The sequence below is a fragment of the Lycorma delicatula genome, chromosome 9 (genome assembly GCF_047948215.1).
Source record: "Lycorma delicatula isolate Av1 chromosome 9, ASM4794821v1, whole genome shotgun sequence".
Lineage (NCBI taxonomy): Eukaryota > Metazoa > Arthropoda > Insecta > Hemiptera > Fulgoridae > Lycorma > Lycorma delicatula.
Genome location: NC_134463.1, coordinates 22,911,494 through 22,931,161, shown reverse-complemented (window position 1 = coordinate 22,931,161; position 19,668 = coordinate 22,911,494). Strand labels below are relative to the sequence as shown.

Sequence of the window (19,668 nt, the reverse complement as noted above, 5' to 3'; positions counted from 1 at the left end):
ACTTGAGATTTATAGTAAATTGACTTTTCACAGAATAATTATCAGGAACTTGTGAGTAATCTTCTGCATAAAATTAACAAATTTTATACGCATACTTACAAAATAACAAACTCTATCATGAAGAGAAAAAATAAAACCTACAGAAAATTATAATAAATGTACAGAATATTCTGTGCTATGTACTTTAACCTGACAGCAATAGTACCATATACAATGGTTTGCACAGATAAATGGAAAATTCTTCCCAAATTTTAAAAAACTTATTTCATTTTATTCTATACTAAAAAAGAACAAAACAAAAGATCATAAAATTATGCAATGTTCATACATTCATAAAAATACAAACATACAGTCGTAAAATACAGCATAAAAAACATATATATAAATATACAATGGAATTAAACAATAAATTATTCATCCTAAAATTATTTAAATATATTACAACAAAACGGAAGTAGAGATAACAGTAAATAACAATAAGTAAATAATATTTAAAACATAATAATATATAATATACATATAATTTTTATAATTATAATAATAATGATATATAAAATATTATGTTAATTTTAAACATTACAATTATGACTTTATTATAAATACACAAACAAACAAAAATTTATAGTGGCAACAGAGATTGATGACAAAACAATAATTTTTATACGACAAGCATTAGGCAATAATAATTATTAGAATAATAATATTAATAATAAAATAATAGCAATAATAATAATTATCATTGTAATCATAATCATAAAAATAATAAATAAAAATTTAACAATAATGCATAGCTCAATTGTTAGGTTTTCAATTACTATTATATTTTTATATAATTATAAACATTAATGTTAAATATTATATTATTTACTTATTTATTTTCATTATTAACACATTTAACTGGCAGTTAATGCTGTTGTAAATAACAAACGAATAAAAATAATAATGGTAAATCAAAAGAAAAAAATTATTAATGCAATGATTATGATTTATAACAAATGTATTTGATGACAGATGAATGATTACAAAATTACAATAATCATCATAGTTTATATTTATGAATAAAACCATTATAAATACAATAATAATTATAATAATAAATGATATAATTACATTAATAACTATTAAATAAATAATTGATGATTATTAATGAATTCTCACTCTTAACCCAGTAGTAGTTCATTCATTAAAATTAAATATTAATATTAGAAAATAAACAAATAATAAAAATAAAAACCATAATCATAATAATATAATAATAAAATTTCATAATAAATCTGTCATCGGTCATAACCAGCAATGGCGAATAACGAGTAGTGTATATGAGTGTGTGCATTTGTGGTCCACCAGTAATATTCATACTCATCATATTACACTAAATTGTATTCTTTAAGATTAGATTGTAGAATAGTGTCCTTCACAGCCGCAAACACAAATCTGATGTTCTCAGTGTCTATTTAAACAAAATTAAGAAAAACAAGATATTAATACATTTGTTTTTTAAAAGACTAAAAGAAAAAGATTTTTTCAATTCTTCAAATTAAAATTTACCTACTCTTAACAAAGAATATTTCAAGAAAACAAAAAAAAAATTCAACTTTTTTTGCGGTAAGAATTCAGTCAGTTTTTTAATTTTACTTTTATTTAAAATATGGGTATATATATATATAAAAATGCTTCCAGTATAAAAAAGGCTGTTTACAAGTAATACAAAGACGAAAAATATAAGAAAAGGAATGCAAAGTATAAAGTGGAAGCTAAAGCTCCTGTAATAAGGGAATGATTGTGTATTATTTACTTTGTGTTACCTAATTATCTTGAATTTTCATGCAAAAACACTTATGAAATCAGCGAATATATCAATAATGTATAACAATGCAATACTATGCATTGATAACCACAAAAAAGGTTTAGTTTTTCATGAAAATAAAATCTTCCAATTAAATTACCAAGAAAAGAACTGAAAATGGGATATCATGAAAAACTTCCTCTACATAATACACTGTGTATTAAACATAAATAAAAAATAGAACAAGTAGATTGACTTGAGAACCTCATCTTTTATTGGATTAGTTAAAAATTACTCAATCATTTAAAAAAATATATACATGTAGGTAGCTATATTTACAAAAATTAAACAGAACCAAAATTAATTAGATAAAAGATAATTTGAATATACTAGAGAAAAGTATCAGTTGTAAAATGTTTGAAAACGAACTATAAATCGACATAAACACGATTTTACATTGATTACATATATGATGATATTCTGTGCACTGCAAGTAATGTCTTCAGCAAAGGTCAATAATACTGCATTGTCAGTAGTTTATTTAATGAGCCAGTCAGGCTGGTAACTTGAGTCAAGAAGATGGGTAGGGTTCTTTGCTGTTTATTGTGTTTGTTGCCTTTGAACAACTGAGACCTTTCTGTGCGCGCTCAAAATGGTGTGAACTTTAGAACAGCAAATATTTCTTGTTGGATATGTCTTCTACCATGAGCATGGTGAATACACAGACAATGAAAGACTAGTTTTCAGTTACATTTCCAAGTAATTGCTTCCTAATCAACATAGTGTCAGAGTCTATCGAGAAATTTAGGAAGACAGAATTGATAAAGGGCTATGGGCGAAGACTGAGACAATCAGTACTCAATGAAGAAAAATTACAAGACTTAAGCTGCTATGCAAGTAGTCCCAGCAAATCCATGCAAATGTTGACCTGACAGAAAAACATTGGTGTTGCAAATGCACATAAGGAAGCTCTGTCTCATACTACATTAAGTGAATTCAATACTTTGAATGGTATCAACAGTTTCTATCAGACAATTTTAATATCTTTTAGTATGTTTTCTATACTGATGAGGCATGTTCCCATTTATCAGAGTATGTGCACACACAGAATTCACATTTACGATCTGCCAGCAACCGACACGTCATATATGAGATTCAGTTACACGACCAGAAGATTGAAATATGGATTGCAATATCCATGAGAAGAATAATAGCTGGCCCAATATTCTTTGCAGAAACAATAAATTCAGCTCTTTATTGTGAAATCATTTACTAATTCATGAGAGGGCTAACCGAAAATAAAATTAATAATGCCTGGATTTAACAAGACACCGTGACCATACACACAGGTAAACAGTTCATGAAGTTACTGCTAGAGGTTTTTGGAGATCAAATAATTTCTACAAGCTTGTGGCCACCTCATTTTTTTAGACTTAAATTCACTGGAATTTTACTTCTGGGGTTATGCAAAATGTTATGTTAACTGAGGAAACCCTCATCACAGCTTCCAGTAACTTCAAACTGCCATTTGGGATTTCACCAATTACATTCCATATTAACAAATTGTGAAAGTTTTTGAGAACAAAAAGAAATATATGTGGATGCTCAGAGGAACCATTTCCAACAACTGTAAGTTAAAGCTGTAAGTACTGCTAAGTTTACTGTTGTACTGTAAGTTTAGTTTACTGTTAAGTTGTACTGTAAGTTTAAGCTGAAATGTAACAATACGTGAAAGGTGCATAGTTACCTTATGAAGATACTGTATATGATTGGGAATTTTATACAAGAAATATTTACCCCTTCTAAATAATGATGTGAAGGGGAACATTACAGAGTATTGAACCCCTTCATTACTCTGTTGCTTTATAAAACCTGTTTTTTATGGCCATGATGCATGTGAAGCATCCGAAATACAAGAGGTACCAGTCAGGATTACTTTCTCAAAGGAAGAAAACCTGTTGATTACTATACAGCCAGTTTTGGGAATTTTATACAAGAAATATTTACCCCTTCTAAATAATGATGTGAAGGGGAACATTACAGAGTATTGAACCCCTTCATTACTCTGTTGCTTTATAAAACCTGTTTTTTATGGCCATGATGCATGTGAAGCATCCGAAATACAAGAGGTACCAGTCAGGATTACTTTCTCAAAGGAAGAAAACCTGTTGATCACTATACAGCCAGTTTTGGGAATTTTATACAAGAAATATTTACCCCTTCTAAATAATGATGTGAAGGGGAACATTACAGAGTATTGAACCCATTCATTACTCTGTTGCTTTATAAAACCTGTTTTTTATGGCCATGATGCATGTGAAGCATCCGAAATACAAGAGGTACCAGTCAGGATTACTTTCTCAAAGGAAGAAAACCTGTTGTTCACTATACAGTCAGTCCCATGATGAAGAGAATAAAGGGGTCATTTATGGAATTGAATTAAAACATATATTTATTTGGTTCATAGATAAAGGAAAAAAGAAATTTCACTTTATTTCTCATTTTCCTCTAAGTCTGGTATCGGATGGTAATTATTTTTAAAAGATGTCAAACCAAATAAAACCATTATGATTAGTTAAAATACACAAAACAATAACTTTGTTATGCGGGTACTATTTTACTTTTTTTTTTTTATTATAGATTTTAGATAAAATTATTTCATTTATTTATTTTTTTGTCTAGCATATAATCTTTACTATGGGTAAATTAAAATTATCAACTTCTTAAGTTGATAATTGTAACTTTGTAAATTAAAACTGACACACCTATGTTGGCTCGGCAATAAACTGTTTGGCAAATTGCATCACAGTGGTAGAATGCAGTTATTATTTTTTTATTAATTTAATACTGTTTCTTGTTGTTTAAATGGGCTCCTTAATGTTTTTTTTCACGGAAGGAAGATTACAGCATTATTTATTGTTTTTAAAATATAAAATTATGAAGAACATTATAATTCTTTTGAATTAATCTGCTTATTTAAAAGATTTTCTGTATTAAAAGGTGTAGACAGAATTATAAAGAGTAACTTGCACCTATTTGCAAACTCTCATATACTCCATCAAATAAGCCTAATAAAGTTGTTACCTAGTACTAAATATGAAACTATAATAACAAGGTCACGTAGATATGAAAATACATATAACTGGGTTCTTTACTTTGTAATCAAAGTAGTTATTACGATCGATAAATATACAAAATTAAAAAGTTAATTTTAAAAACATGTTTCCATTAAGTAAACTATAATATAAAAATATTAAATAAAACTTACCTCAACAGAATGAAAACACTACCATGCATTTAAGCAAGCAATCCGATCAAAGCTGTTTTTATAAGAACATGCTATTGTTATACAGTCAGCATAGAAATAAAAAAGAATCCAGTTGCACATTATACACCCATTTGCAAATATTTGAAAACAAAGCATTACACACATTTAATTGCATTAAAAATATATTTACAATATATATTAAGTCACCAGTTAAAACAAATGATGGTAGTTTTTCTTTCTTTTTTTTTTAAGAGGCATCAATCAATATAGTTGTTTATATATTTTACTCTATTCACTGCCACATGAATTTATGCGTAATGAAAAAATATTTCTGATCGCTATGTATGGATGTGTTGATAAGTAATAAGTAATTCAAACTTTTGTGGCATGTAACTTGACAATTCAATAAGTAGTTCTCATACATCCTTTGAAACTGTTTACAATATAAGGACTTTTCTCCTGTTTTAAGCATATGCTATATGAGTTCAAATCATAGAACCACAAATTTGATTTTGTTTGTGGTTTATTTAACACCTTCAGTCTTGAGCTCAAGTATATGCTTTGACAGTCTTCAAAGTAAGTATGAACTTACGTATGAACTTAAGTATTTTATTTTGAGTTGTTAAAATTTATTTTATTTATTCAGTGGTCAAATATTCATTGCTGGGGTTTTTCAGTCTCATTCCACAGCTACCTCTAAAGAGCTCATGGCTAATATGTATATGGCCTTTAGGTTGTTATTAGTATTATAAGGAAATAAAAAACACGATCATGTATGTATTCATTTTTTTATATTCTGCTTTGTTACAATTACTCAAACAGTTTTGCTTTTTACTCTAATAATTAGTTTAATCTATTTTTAATCACAAAACTTACAAATATGTAGATGAAATTTAATTACATCTTCAATTATTGATTTGTTTAGTCTTGCATAAGTAGCAGTGAGTTCTTTTATTTTCATTGTGGTGTTGAAAAAAGTTGTTTTTGCTCTGTTTTGTAATTTTCTAACTAGTTTATTTATAAATTTTATACACAGAAAAACAATCACAAAAATCATTTTAAAATAAGTGTACAAAACTAGCAAATTAAATTTATATTAGCGTATAAAACTAGCAAATTGGCAGGATGTTAACATCCACATAAGTTTCTATAATAGATTTACTGTCTAGTATTTCAATGAAAAAATTCCTTGGACAGAAAAAAGGCTAGTGTATAATGTACTAGAGATAACACTAAGAAACCTATAAGAATACAGACACAGAAAAAACCAGATGGTGGCGTCCTAACTGCTCGGTTACTTTGTGTTTCAAGTGCTTCAAATTGTGCCAAAACAATATCAAAAATTGTTTGTTGAAGAGTTTAATACACATTTTTTTAAGATAAAAAGTAGGTTAAGTTAAAAAGTAGGGAAAATACATATAAGCAATAGATGTTTTTTGCAGGTGATTTTTAAAACTGTAATCAAATACACTGATTGTGATATATTTTTTTAATTGTCTGAGAATATATTATAGTTCACAAAAATAATAAGTATTATATAAAATTATGATTGAAATATACAAGGAAATGATTATTACAATAACAGTGTCTTTTTTAAATTTACTAAAATTTCAATGATGATTTCAAAATTATTTACTTAATTTGAAAAACCCTGCTATTATTTTTACATTTTTTATTTATTATTTTTTTTAAATTTCATTTTAAATAATATTTAAACAATTTTTAAGTAGTCTTTAAAATACTACTTCATGCTATAATTTTTAAAATTGAACATTTTTTTAAAAACATAAAACAACCAGGATTTAATGTCATTCATAAAATTTATCAGCTCTGAGAATGTTAAGAAATGGATATAAAACAGAAATAGAAATTTGCATACTAATTTCTATGCATCATGCAGAAAAAATTTACTGCAAAGGACCACATACTGAGATGCATTATAATCCAGTTTAAAATAGAATTAAAATATTTCTTTCACAAAAAGAATATTACTAGATAGATGAGAATTTAAATAATAACTCAAAAAACCAAACTTTCAACATTTATTTTAATGTAAACAGATAAATATGAGCTGTAATAATGTGTTTTTAATAGTACTTTTGTTTTAGTATTTATTTAAAATCTTCACATATTTGAGCAGATCCACTCTGTCGACTTCTCAGCCTAAACCCTGCTCACGCATAGAATTTTTTATTCCACAAAATGTCTATTCCATATTCCCACAATAAAAAATTATTTTTTAGTTTCATACAATTATTTTTTTTTTTTTAAATAATTACCAAATATAAATGATCAACAACTTTCAAAGCCTTAATCTGGTCCTAAATCTGAAATCATTTAAAAATTATTGTATTTTACTTTTTAGTTCCATTATTACAAAAAATAATTTTTTATTTTAGAATGATCATGGAATTTTACACTATCTAAAATTAATATAATCCCTCATTTCTTCTATTTTAAGTAGACAGTTTATTTTTGAACAGTAAGAGATGGAACAGAGCCAAATTTTTCTAAGCTCATTTACAGGTTTCACAAAGTTTTATGCATTTCCTTCATTCTTTAAGTGTGACTGATGTTTAATTAACCATTATTAAAGTATGCGTAGAAGCTGCACTTAGCATTGCTTAATTGGATGGTATTTGAAAACTGATTTGCAAAGTCCGGTCTTGGCTTTCAGAATTTTATCTTTGTTACTTCCAAAGATGTGTCACATGTTGTAAAATAATCAAGTTGTACAGGATGAAGTTTACAATTTTAACCTGAATTCTTCTAAGAATGTGTAACATTTCTGAAGTCCTAAATAACAGTATACAATTTATTACTTAATACTAAAGTATATGATTTTAAAGAAACAATGCTGAATATGACAGCAGAACTCCTCCAATTTATGTAATCAGTAGGCAATCTGAAAGTAAATACCATTCCCACTCATTAATTTTCTCTCTGCTCCACCTACTCTATGATACCAATCAGGAGTTGGTTAACTTCTGTAAACATCTGATGAATGCCTAAAAATAATGGTACTTTGGGAATGAGTAATAGGGTTTACAAGAGAGCTAAAACAGATTTCAAGGAGATAAACAGGCGTAGTTCCCCCTGCTCTCTTTTATATATAATGTGTTGTTCTTTATCTCTTGTTTTGCTTGTTTTTTCCATTTTCCTGACTTAACATGATTCCTGTTACAATAAAATATGTTACTGAGAAATTTATTTGTCTCGTTATCATTTTAATAATATTATACACTACTTTTGAAAATTGTACAGTCAACTCCTGATTATCCGCTAGCAGTTTAACCACAATGCCCTCAGAAAGAAATTGAAAAAACTTACAAAGAAGCTAAAAATTAAAAAAAATTTTATAGACTGGATCATGCCATGATATTTTGACTGTAAAATTGAACATGCATCGACTTGCAGTGAAGTTTGTTTCTCATTTGATAACCGAACAGCAGAAAGAATATAGAGTGGATGTTTGTCGGCAACTTCTTGAACAAGTTCATGATGATGAAACATTCATGCAAAGGATCATAACAGGAAACAAAAGCTGGGTTTACGGCGACAACATTGGGACCAAAGGTTTAATCATCACAATGGATTGGCAAAGTTTTCACAACCCAAGAAAGCATGTCAGTCTCGATCCAATGTCAAAGTGATGTCTCTATTTTTTTTATTTTAATGGAATTGTGCATTTTGAATTCTTGCCTTCAAGGTTAAACAGTGAACTGTTCTACAAGGCATACTAACAAGGCACTTTACAATGGTTACATGAAAAAATCCGCAAAGAGACCATTGCTTTGGTTAGACAACTCATGGTTCCTTTACTACAACGATGCAATGGCACACTCAGCTTTGTCAATTCGTCAGTTTTGTGCCAAAAATCAGATGACTGTCCTTCCTCAGCCTCCCTACGCACCATAACTGGCTCCTTGTGATTTTTTCTTATTTCCGAAATTAAAATCAGTGATGAAAGGATGCCATTTCGAGACTACTGATGACATTAAACCAAATTTATCCCGGACCTTAAAGGCCATTTCAAATGAAGCTATCAAGGACTGCTTCGCAAAGTGGAAACACCGCTGGGACAAGTGTGTGAATAGGAGAGAAGAGTACTTGGAAGGGGACAAGAACCAATCATCTGTAAAATGAATAATAAAGATTAGAAAAATAAAGTTCGGTTATTTTCTGAACAGACCTTGTGTGTGTGTGTGTGTGTGTGTGTGTGTGTGTGTGTGTGTGTGTATATATATATATATATATATACACACACACAACCATACATATATATATATATATATATATATCCTTTTTTTCAAATATTGTATTTACTACTGTATCAAATAAAATAATTTAAACCAATATTATAACCACCATACACAGTCAGAGTAAAAAGGTAAGAACACTTACCTAAATGTAGCACTGAAAGTATACTTTGCTAATACTTTATTTATTAACCTAATAGATTTATTACTTTTAAATATTAAAATAATAATAATAATATAAATATCACTAATATATCTCATAAAAATGGATATTAACATTTCTTACATACAGAGTAAACCAATAAAATATGTTTTATGAAATAACAAAGTTACTAACAAATTTGAACTTTGTGGAATTTATAAACTCATATGTAACGATTACAATCATATATACATGGGTAAAACTACCAGTCTGTTTATAAAAAGGTTTTCAGAGCACTTTAACAATTATAAAAAGGAAATAATAAATCTTCAAATGTTACAGAACATCTTTTAAAGAATAATTATAAAATTACTGTATTTATAATAATTTAGAAATATAGAAAGGCTGATGAACTAAAAGAAGATTTGATGTGGACACCACATGACTTCCTTGTACGCCTATTAAATTACAATATGCATTTTTTTTTTATTTTAAATGAAAAGTACATAAAATTTTATTTCATTAATAACTTCTGATAAGTTTTTCATATTTTTTTTATTTTTTTATTGTTATTACTGAATTATTGTATAATTTTTTTACAATCAGAGATTAATAATTATTAATAAATCAATACATTTAAATAAAAAATAAAAGTTTAAAAAGAAGGAGACAAAGTCTGATTTGAACGGTTGTGCCTTCCCCTGTAAGATCCAAATATTTCATTAATTAAAATTTTATTTGACTATAACTCTGGAACCAATGAAAATAAGTACCACTTATATCTTTGAAAAGCTCTCAATGAGGGCTTATTATAGCAGTTAAGAAAAAGTCCAAAATCCAATTTTTGGGGGTTTGGGCATTTTTGAACACTTTTGGTCCAGTCGATTGAAATAAAAAGGGAAAATGCACAACTAGATGTTACAACAAAATTTCAACATCTTACGGCTAATCATTTTTGAGTTATGCGTGATATATACGTATGCACGCACATATGTAATAATTACAGATGTCGTGCCGAAACTAGTAAAAATTAATTTAGGGATGGTCAAAATGAGATTTCCGTTGAAATATGAAAAGCAAAATTTTGGTAATAAATATAATCTTACAAATAAGCAAATTGAATATGACAATGCAATGTTTAAATTGGTAGAGCTGATATAAAAATTAAAAGTTTTAATATAAAATATCACTCATTATCTTACCATGAAAGATAAAGGAAGTTTTAATTTACTGATCAAATATTATATATATATATATATATATATATATATATATATACACACAAAACAATATTCAGTTATAATGTGAATAAAATATTATTCACATAATACAGTAAACAAAACGTAGAATAAACAAGTGAACCAAACAAAAGTAGATATACACTTTAATCAACCATATACAGTAAAGTATTAAATATAAAAAAATTATTGATACAAGTGGTTCCTGGGACAAAATGTAAGAGATTTTCATTTTTATTGCTTAATAGTGAATGTGAAATAAGAATACAGGTGGCAAAACAATTTAAAAAATCTAAAATAACATGTTAAAAGTAAAAGCAAAATAAGATTTGAACAAATATGACTCCGTAATAGAGGTAGGTGAATAACTGTTTTAACACAATTTCTGAAGAGACACAAGAACACAGAAGCATAACAATACACAAGTTTTGAGGAGATATAAAGTGTCAGCCCCTTTCCCTAAACATGTCAACCATTTTATGAAGCGACTAGTAGGGTCATCCAGGAATTATTTCAACAAAACTACAAATCTGTGTATTACAACTTTATGTGATTATTGATTCTATGTTCTACAACAAATAAAATTTCACATAAGCAATTTCAATTTCAGGCAGTATACAAAGTGTAGACTGATCAAGCTTTAAAGATGGATAACTTTCTTTATCTCAATGGTTTTTCCTTGCAACAATAAAGACAATGATTTTACCTCTATTACGTTTCTCACACAGGGCTGTTTCTAGACCACTGTACAGTTGATAAACGCACATTGTGTGTAGATATGGAACCCAAGAAAATACTCATATTGTATTGAAAAAGAAATGAACAGCCATAAATTGAATGTTTGGCACAGTCCAATGCTCAACAGAATCATCACACACTTTCTTTTTACCATAGAATAGAAATTAATGGGCAATAGACATGTTGTAGCTTTTTGCGGCATAAGCTAAACTGCAACCTCAACTAATTTTTCGGCATGATGGTGTACAACAATATTCAAGGATTAACAGTTCAAAATTTGTTTGTTGTCCCTTTTCCCAACAGGCAAATCAACGCCACAGTTATCAACATACCTGACATACCCAAATTAGATTTTCTACTGTTAACATTGAGGATAGGTATATTTAATAATAGCAATTGGCATAATAATGATGAGGATTAAACACACTACTGTTTCCTTTAACTAATACATGATGAAACAACAGCTAACAAGAAAGTGAATATTGAGTTAGACGTGGCAGGTATGCTGGGGGTTATGGACATACATGTGGAAATTCACTAATATGAATAAATGAAATAAAACTATCCTTTTTCTTACATTGTGTTACATACGAATTGTTTACACCTACAACATCCTTTTTTATTAGCATTTTTCATAATGACAGTACGGCTTCATGACATGCTGCATAATGAATGCATTTTAGGAATGCTAAGATATTTGATATTATGCATATTAGCATACCCTTTGAGTACGTTAATAATATAACAAGATGATATCATTAAAGGAACAGTGTTCTACTCTAACCATAGTCACACAAGGTTAACAGATACTTTACACAGACATAAAAAATGTTGATAAGTAATTTTTCTTTCTTAAATTGCACTGAAGCTACATAATGTTCATGAATTCATGTATCATAAAACATCCACAAAAATGATAATTAAATATTTACTCTATTTAACACTGCAACAATTATAAAATTGTTGTAAGAATTTTTTTGAAAAATTATATTATAACAAGTGTTCAAAACAGTAAAACAATGATTTAACATTGATATTATAACGATTTCATAATTGGTTTTTGTATCGACATTATGACTCAATTCTTTCATATATATAAAATTAACAAAAATAAAATTCAAAGTGTTTTATTTTATTTTAATGTTCTCTACATTAATTCTACATCGTAAAAATTGTTAAAAAAATTTCACTGGCTCATTACCACATTCCCATCATCATCAAAAGAACAGCATGCAAAAGTGAAAAGAAAAAACACAAATTAAGTCAGATTTAAACATAACACAAAACACAATAATTTAAATAAAATTCAAAACAACATTGAGATAGATCTTAAAAACAAATAAACATAACCTTAACGTTATACAATGGTCAAATAAGTAATGATGTACATGTATAATTTACAAACTATATAACTTTTCATTTTGGAAATTCATAACTATAAAACTATGATATAAGGTTTGATAAAATCCATGAAGTCTGTGGCTGAAGTCACTTGTTTGATTAGGTTAATATTGTTTTTAAAAATCTCAACTTAGATTCTATAAAAACATTTTTATAAGGTTTATGAAAGTTTCATTAAAAGAGCCTGAGCTATCAGTTAGCAGAAATTAGGGCAATAAAAAAAAATGTTTCTTAATATCAATGTCTATAGTTAAAAATAATTTCAATCAAAGGAAAACTCATAAAAGATATACAAAAATATCTTAATTAAGATTACAAGCTGTTCTTTTTCACTGGTGGAAGCAAAACAATTTTTTATGTGGATATACTTTGTACTTTAATAAAAGAAGACCAGAAAATTTTTTTGCAACAAGATGGTGGGCCTCCTCACTAAGCATAACTCTACACAGGATTGGTTAAATGATGTTTTCCCGATTGTTGGACTAGTCAGCATGGACCCAATGAAAAGCTTGTTTGCAGTGCCTTTAAGATCACCTGATCAGATCCTATGTGAATTTTTCCTTTGGGATTTTACAAATGATCTTGTGTATGGTATGTGACTGCTACCTACTTAGCTATCAGGTTTGAGGCAGATGATTGAAGCACCTGTCGCTTCCATTACTCCAGTCATACTGGTTAAAGTACGGGATGAACACTTTCTATTGGCTGGATGTGTGCTACATGTGAAAAGTGCTCACACTGAACCCTTATAGAGAAAATTGTAAAAGTTGCTCTTTCATTTTATTTGCGATTCAATACTGTAACTCAAAGTTAAGAGATAATAAAAATCCCGATATTCTTTTTTGTACATACTGTATTTTGAGTCAACTAAATTCACGATAAGATAATAGAATCTGCTAACATTGGCTAAAATTATAATATAATGGGCACTCACAGCCCATATACCCAGGCACTGTAAATATTTTTAAAAAGGAGAAAAAATATAATAAAAGGTGTCTGGGCACGCAGCAGTCATATAATCATCCACTTTTATTTTAACACATGCAATGAACAATATGACCACTAACTTCAACCCTGCAATCCATTAACAAAATAAATATATATTTTTTTGTATTTTACTCATTTGACAACCGGTTATATTAATGTCACAAGCAAAACATGCATTTACTTATAAAAAGATCACAATAACTGGAAGAAACCCTTAAACAAACAAAGCAGTCTAATCACAGGATATAAAAGCAGAGATGATAAAATTATTAAAATTATGTCTGTGCAACATGCAATAAACAATAAATAATGTAAATAAAAGTACCTGTGGCACATGTGAAATGCGAATAAATAATTTTCTCACTGTCTGGATTCAAATCGACAAACATTCGCAATATGAATTCTCTAGCAGTGATTGCATCACGCTGAGGGCCTGTTGCACAATTACATAATAAAACACAATAAAAGAATTACTGAATACACAATAAATTAATTACACTATATAACTTATTATATCACTACTTACAAAAGTAATATAATTGAAAAATAAATACATAAAACAAAAAAATAAGAGTATACAAACAAGAAATACAGATTTATTGAACGGGAGGAGCAAGATTGTATCACAGGTTTTTAGAATAAATTATATGACATACCACTGACTTCTGCTAGGATATTATAATAGAAAAAAATAATAATGTGTAGAAAATGAAGTTGTCCATTAAGACAACTATGGCATACATGCTACAATCCAAAAGTTTAATGGATTTTTTAAAAAAATATTGTTGGGTTAATTTATCTTTTATTTTATTCATTAGAAATATGATCCATCTATTGTGTGCAATGCTTGGGTATGTTTCTTATGTTTTGCAAGATACTGGAGTAGTTCTCTGAAGAGATATTCAAATACTTGATCATAGCTTTCTTAACATGAACTGGATCAAATCAGGGTCTTTTCAGTGGTAACTTCAATTTTTACAACAGGAAATGGTAGGGAGGAAAAGATCATTAACACATGAAGTTAGTGAACTGTCATGACTTACTTTTGTTTCTAAAACTGTCCAACAGTTGCTGCTGAATGAGCTGGGACAATGACACAGGAGGAAACAATAATGATCGCAGAACAGGATAAACAAACGAACTGAATAAATGCAAATAAGCAGTAAAAAGACCAATAATTTTCCTGGATAAACATTTTGCGCAACTAACTGGTATAAATGTCTGTATTGCTAATAAACAATTAGAACTTGATTTCTGGAATGCATTTTTTTTTGGCTAAAGAGAACGTTTACCAAATCATTTCAACTGCTTTGCTTCTTGATTGCCAAGGAAACACCATCGCTTCATCAACAGTAATGAGCTAATCATGAAATTTTTTCTCTTTTTGACAACACTGAACATATAAGATCAAATAGTACTATTATTCATAGTTTTAATTTCTTAAAACTGATAGGGAAATGTGAAGTTTTCACTATGTGCAGTACCGACATTACAGTCAATCCAGTCATCAGTTTGACAAAATTTTATTGGTTATTTGTAATCAGGTGGCCACTGTGTTTGAAATTTTTCAACTCTCTCCTCTCTCAAAAATACACATGTCCCCAAAAATGTTTGAGTGAGTTGTGGTTGCATTCCTGAAAGCCTTTTTGATCATTTCTCTACTTCACAATCAAAAATAATCACAACAAAATTCTACTTAAGCCATTTGATAGTCTATCAGAAGAGTTTCTCCTGCCAGGAGAAAGTTTCTATAGTTTGGTAGGTGGTTTTGGTAGTACTATGGTAAAAATCTCATCCCCCAAAATTATTGATCTGCATTTTATATGTATATGGACTAAATAAAAAAAACTAAAACCATCCGATATACATTTAGGAGTAATAAAATGCACTATCCAATTTAGCAATAATATAAAACAATATATATCAATTTATAATGTTTTTTAATATCAGAAAAAATTAAGGTAAAAGGTTACAAGAGATTAACATACCTCTTTTATTATATATATATATATATAAAATACTGTTGATAAAATTTAATATTATATTAATATAAACCACCAAAGCACAGTTGATTATGTTAATTATTGTATTTATTATGTTAAGTAATATGTTTTAATATAATTATAAAATTTAATAACAACTGAAGATGCAGGATCCTGTGAAATTTGCTTTGTGGAATTAATATGGTAAGTATAACTTACCTAATTACTGTGTTTTGGTAATTTACATTTTGTATAAAATATATATAGAAAGGTAATTTAAAAAAAAAAACACAGGAAGGAAAAGACAAATCAATACTAAAGGAAGTGAAGAGATACAAAAAGAATGATTACAGGAAAATGTTCACCACACAAGTGCTTAATTACGGAAAAAACAGTAAGTAAAATATAAATAAGTAGATCCTTTATCAATTAATTTATTAAAATAAAACACAACTTTTTTTGCATCTGGTCTGTGTTGTTTCTCCACAGAAAAGCAGAATTAAAGTGACAGCAAATGTCGTACCAAATTTTAAACTTTCAAAAAATTCAATGAAAACTTTTTAACCATTTTTCTGTTTACTTCTCAATATTGAAAATATACGAAAAGAATTTTCCCCCAAGTTTCATTAGTCCTAGTAAATTTTTATAGAAAATAAATTCATACTCACGAACTAAACATATTTGCTAGAACGAAGCTACATTAAGAAAACATACAAACGTACAGAATGATAAATTATCTTGGAAGTCATCAAAAATTTAAGCCTACAAAGTAACTAGCTTTTCAAAATAATTATATTTCCTTGATAGGCTAAGGTCTAATTAAGAAGGATAATCAAAATAAAATTATTAAAAGTCATACTAAAACTAAATACCAATAATAAAATTTAGTGCACACCAATATAAATAATAAAAATATACAAACTTAACTCGTTACAGTAATGAAATAAAAAAAACATAACAGTGTGGCATGGATTAAACATGGCAGCTGATATAAATATCACAACAGTCCCTTAGAATTTCCCTTTTTTATTTTTATGTCCTGAATGTGAATTATTTCCTCTTTTTTTCACAATTCTAAACATGATTAGAAATGCTTCATCATCTTGAAAATAAACAAAAATTATAATGAGCATCTTTTGCTAACGTTTCAAAACGTACTGAAATAAAAACTCAAAATGATGTCTCAAACCATTGTTAATACCTCCACTACGTGCTCGAATATAACAGAATATATTCTGTTCACAGTAGAAAAAGATTTTGCAAAGGATAGGAAAGCTGCAAACCTAACAGTAGGAGGCATTGATTTGAAACACCAGGTCATTCACAATGCTCCAAAGCCCTAAGTCTCTACTTTTTCTTTCATTTTCCTGTTTAGCCTCCGGTAACTACCGTTTAGATAATTCTTCAGAGGATGAATGAGGAGATATGTATGAGTGTAGTCTTGTACATTCTCAGTTCGACCATTCCTGAGATGTGTGGTTAATTGAAACCCAACCACCAAAGAACACCGGTATCCAAGATCTAGTATTCAAATCCATGTAAAAATAACTGACTTTACTAGGACTTGAACGCTGGAACTCTCAACTTCCAAATCAGCTGATTTGGGAAGACGCGTTCACCATTAGACCAACCCGGTGGGTTCCCTAAGTCTCTACTACCTTGACTCAATATAACTTAGTAAATATTACAAGTTTTGACATGAAAATTTACAAAGATAATTTTGTTAACAAGATAGTTACCAAGTAAGTATATACTTTCAGAAAATGTAAAAAAATTGATTTTTTAACTTAACAAGGTAGAACCTCCCCCCTACCCTTAAAATAATATATGGTCACAAGCCCAAGACAAAATATTACACTGTATAAAGGTAATTTTACAAGATTTACAGAAGGCTATGGAAAAAATTAATTCTGGAGGGTAATAGAAGGGGAATTTGATTATACTTCTGCAACACTTCTATAGGGTTAAGGAAACCATATAATTATAATGTATAACACTTAAATTAACGGATAAATAAGTAAATCCATGAGATAGATTACTGCACCATCTACATCAATATAATTGCATAGAGGGAAGGGGAACACTCTTACAACAACTGCATAACCTGTAGCAGTAGTAAAATGACAATGGCTATCTGGAACAGGATGGTTATTTCAAACAAACTCTCTTGCTGCAATATGATCTTCCTTTTCACCTTCATCACAAATACATTATAATTAATACATGGAATGTCAAATAAAAAACCTTAATTTACATTTAATAATACTGGTCTCATGAGAATAAATGATAACATGCACACATAAAGATGTAAATGAGTGTGCATGCATTGCGTACATGAATATATTATATATGTTACAAGTTTACATATATTCATATAACTTAATGTAATTTTGAAGACCAATTTTAGCTGTAATTATAACTTTTGTAACAAAACACTGTCCAGTCTAAAACAATGTCTCTTAATTTTGTCATCAATGAATTTAATATAACAATAAAAATTTAGATATTTTATATGTAAGTAATTACGGGCAATCTATTATATAATTTAATAATGAAACTACATAAAAAAGATAAATATCTGTATAAGGCAATTCAGAACTGAAAAATAGTTAAGAACTGAAATAATCTCATAACTAAAATAATATCTCATTATTAAGTATTACAAAATTTTTACAATAACAAGCAAGAATAACTAATTTATTAACTGTATAATGATCTTCAATACTAATGTAAATGATTAGAAGTGAATCATCACTTAGTATAGATGATATAAATTATAAAAAAATATTATTTTTAAACCAAGAGATATTTTATAAATAAATTAAGCTGTTCACTGCTATGGACTGCAATACATGTATCCCTGTTCTGGATTGTTAATTTTTTTATTTTTTACTGTTTTCAGTTAGAAAATCTGATAATTAACATAAATATAATTTTATGTTGAAATTAACACTAACTACATTTGCTTTATTATTTTAGGAAATATTCTATTGCAAAGTTAAAAACATTAGTAATAAATAAATAAATATTTATCTCCCTTAAAGCCGAGTTAAATTTTTGATATCCTATATTAGTTTTCAAAAAAGCAACATTTCTTATATTTAAAGTATAACATATCCATATCCTTATTTTGTTTTAAATACAACATAGATTGTTTTAAGTAAATATTATAATTACAAAGAGAAAAAAGTGACATCTGTGGCAGGGAAATATACAATGTCTGTTCAGAAAATAACCGAACATTTTTAATAATGCGCCAATAAAGGTTGTTAGCAATGTGTTCCGCGTAATCTCCTCTGTAACCACATGTTCTTGGATTGTTGATGTCTTGTTTAATTTTCGTGTATTGTTATTTGAGTGTAACGTAAGTGTTAGTAGCTATTTCTGTAATATGCGATTTTCAGGAGCAATGATACAATATAAAATTTTGCATGAAACTGAGGAAAGCTTTCACAGAAACATTTCAACTTTTGAGCTTACAAAGATGATGCTCTGGGTCGTAGGCAATGTTACCAATGGTTTTCATGATTTAAAAGTAGTCGTCAGTCAGTTGAAGATGATCCTTGACCAATAAGGCCTTCAACTTCAACTGATGACAACTGCGTTAAGAATATCAATGATCTGGTACATGCAAATCGCCAACTGACTTTCAGAGAACTTCCAGAAGAGGTTAACAACTTGATTGGATCATGTCATGATATTTTGACTGAAAAATTTAACATGCATCAAATTGTAGCAAAGTTTGTTACTTTTTGATGACTGAACAGCAGAAAGAACATCGAGTGGATATTTGTTGGCAACTTCTTGAACAAGCCAATGACGATGAAACATTCATGCAAAGGATCTTAACAGGAGATGAAACCTGGG

General features: G+C 28.3%; 1 protein-coding gene across 3 annotated transcripts in view; it reads right to left on the bottom strand.

Moving 5' to 3' along the window:
• Positions 1-1,011: 1,011 nt before the first annotated feature.
• Positions 1,012-19,668, bottom strand: part of LOC142330204 (guanine nucleotide-binding protein G(q) subunit alpha) — a 118,341-nt gene continuing 99,684 nt past the window's right edge. For all 3 annotated transcript variants that reach the window (XM_075375334.1, XM_075375331.1, XM_075375333.1), the window contains 2 exons: positions 14,145-14,252; positions 1,012-1,450 (listed from right to left, as the gene is read on the bottom strand). In XM_075375334.1, coding sequence (XP_075231449.1) covers positions 1,368-1,450; positions 14,145-14,252 — 191 coding nt within the window. In that variant the 3' untranslated portion in view covers positions 1,012-1,367. The remainder of the gene's footprint in view (positions 1,451-14,144; positions 14,253-19,668) is intronic.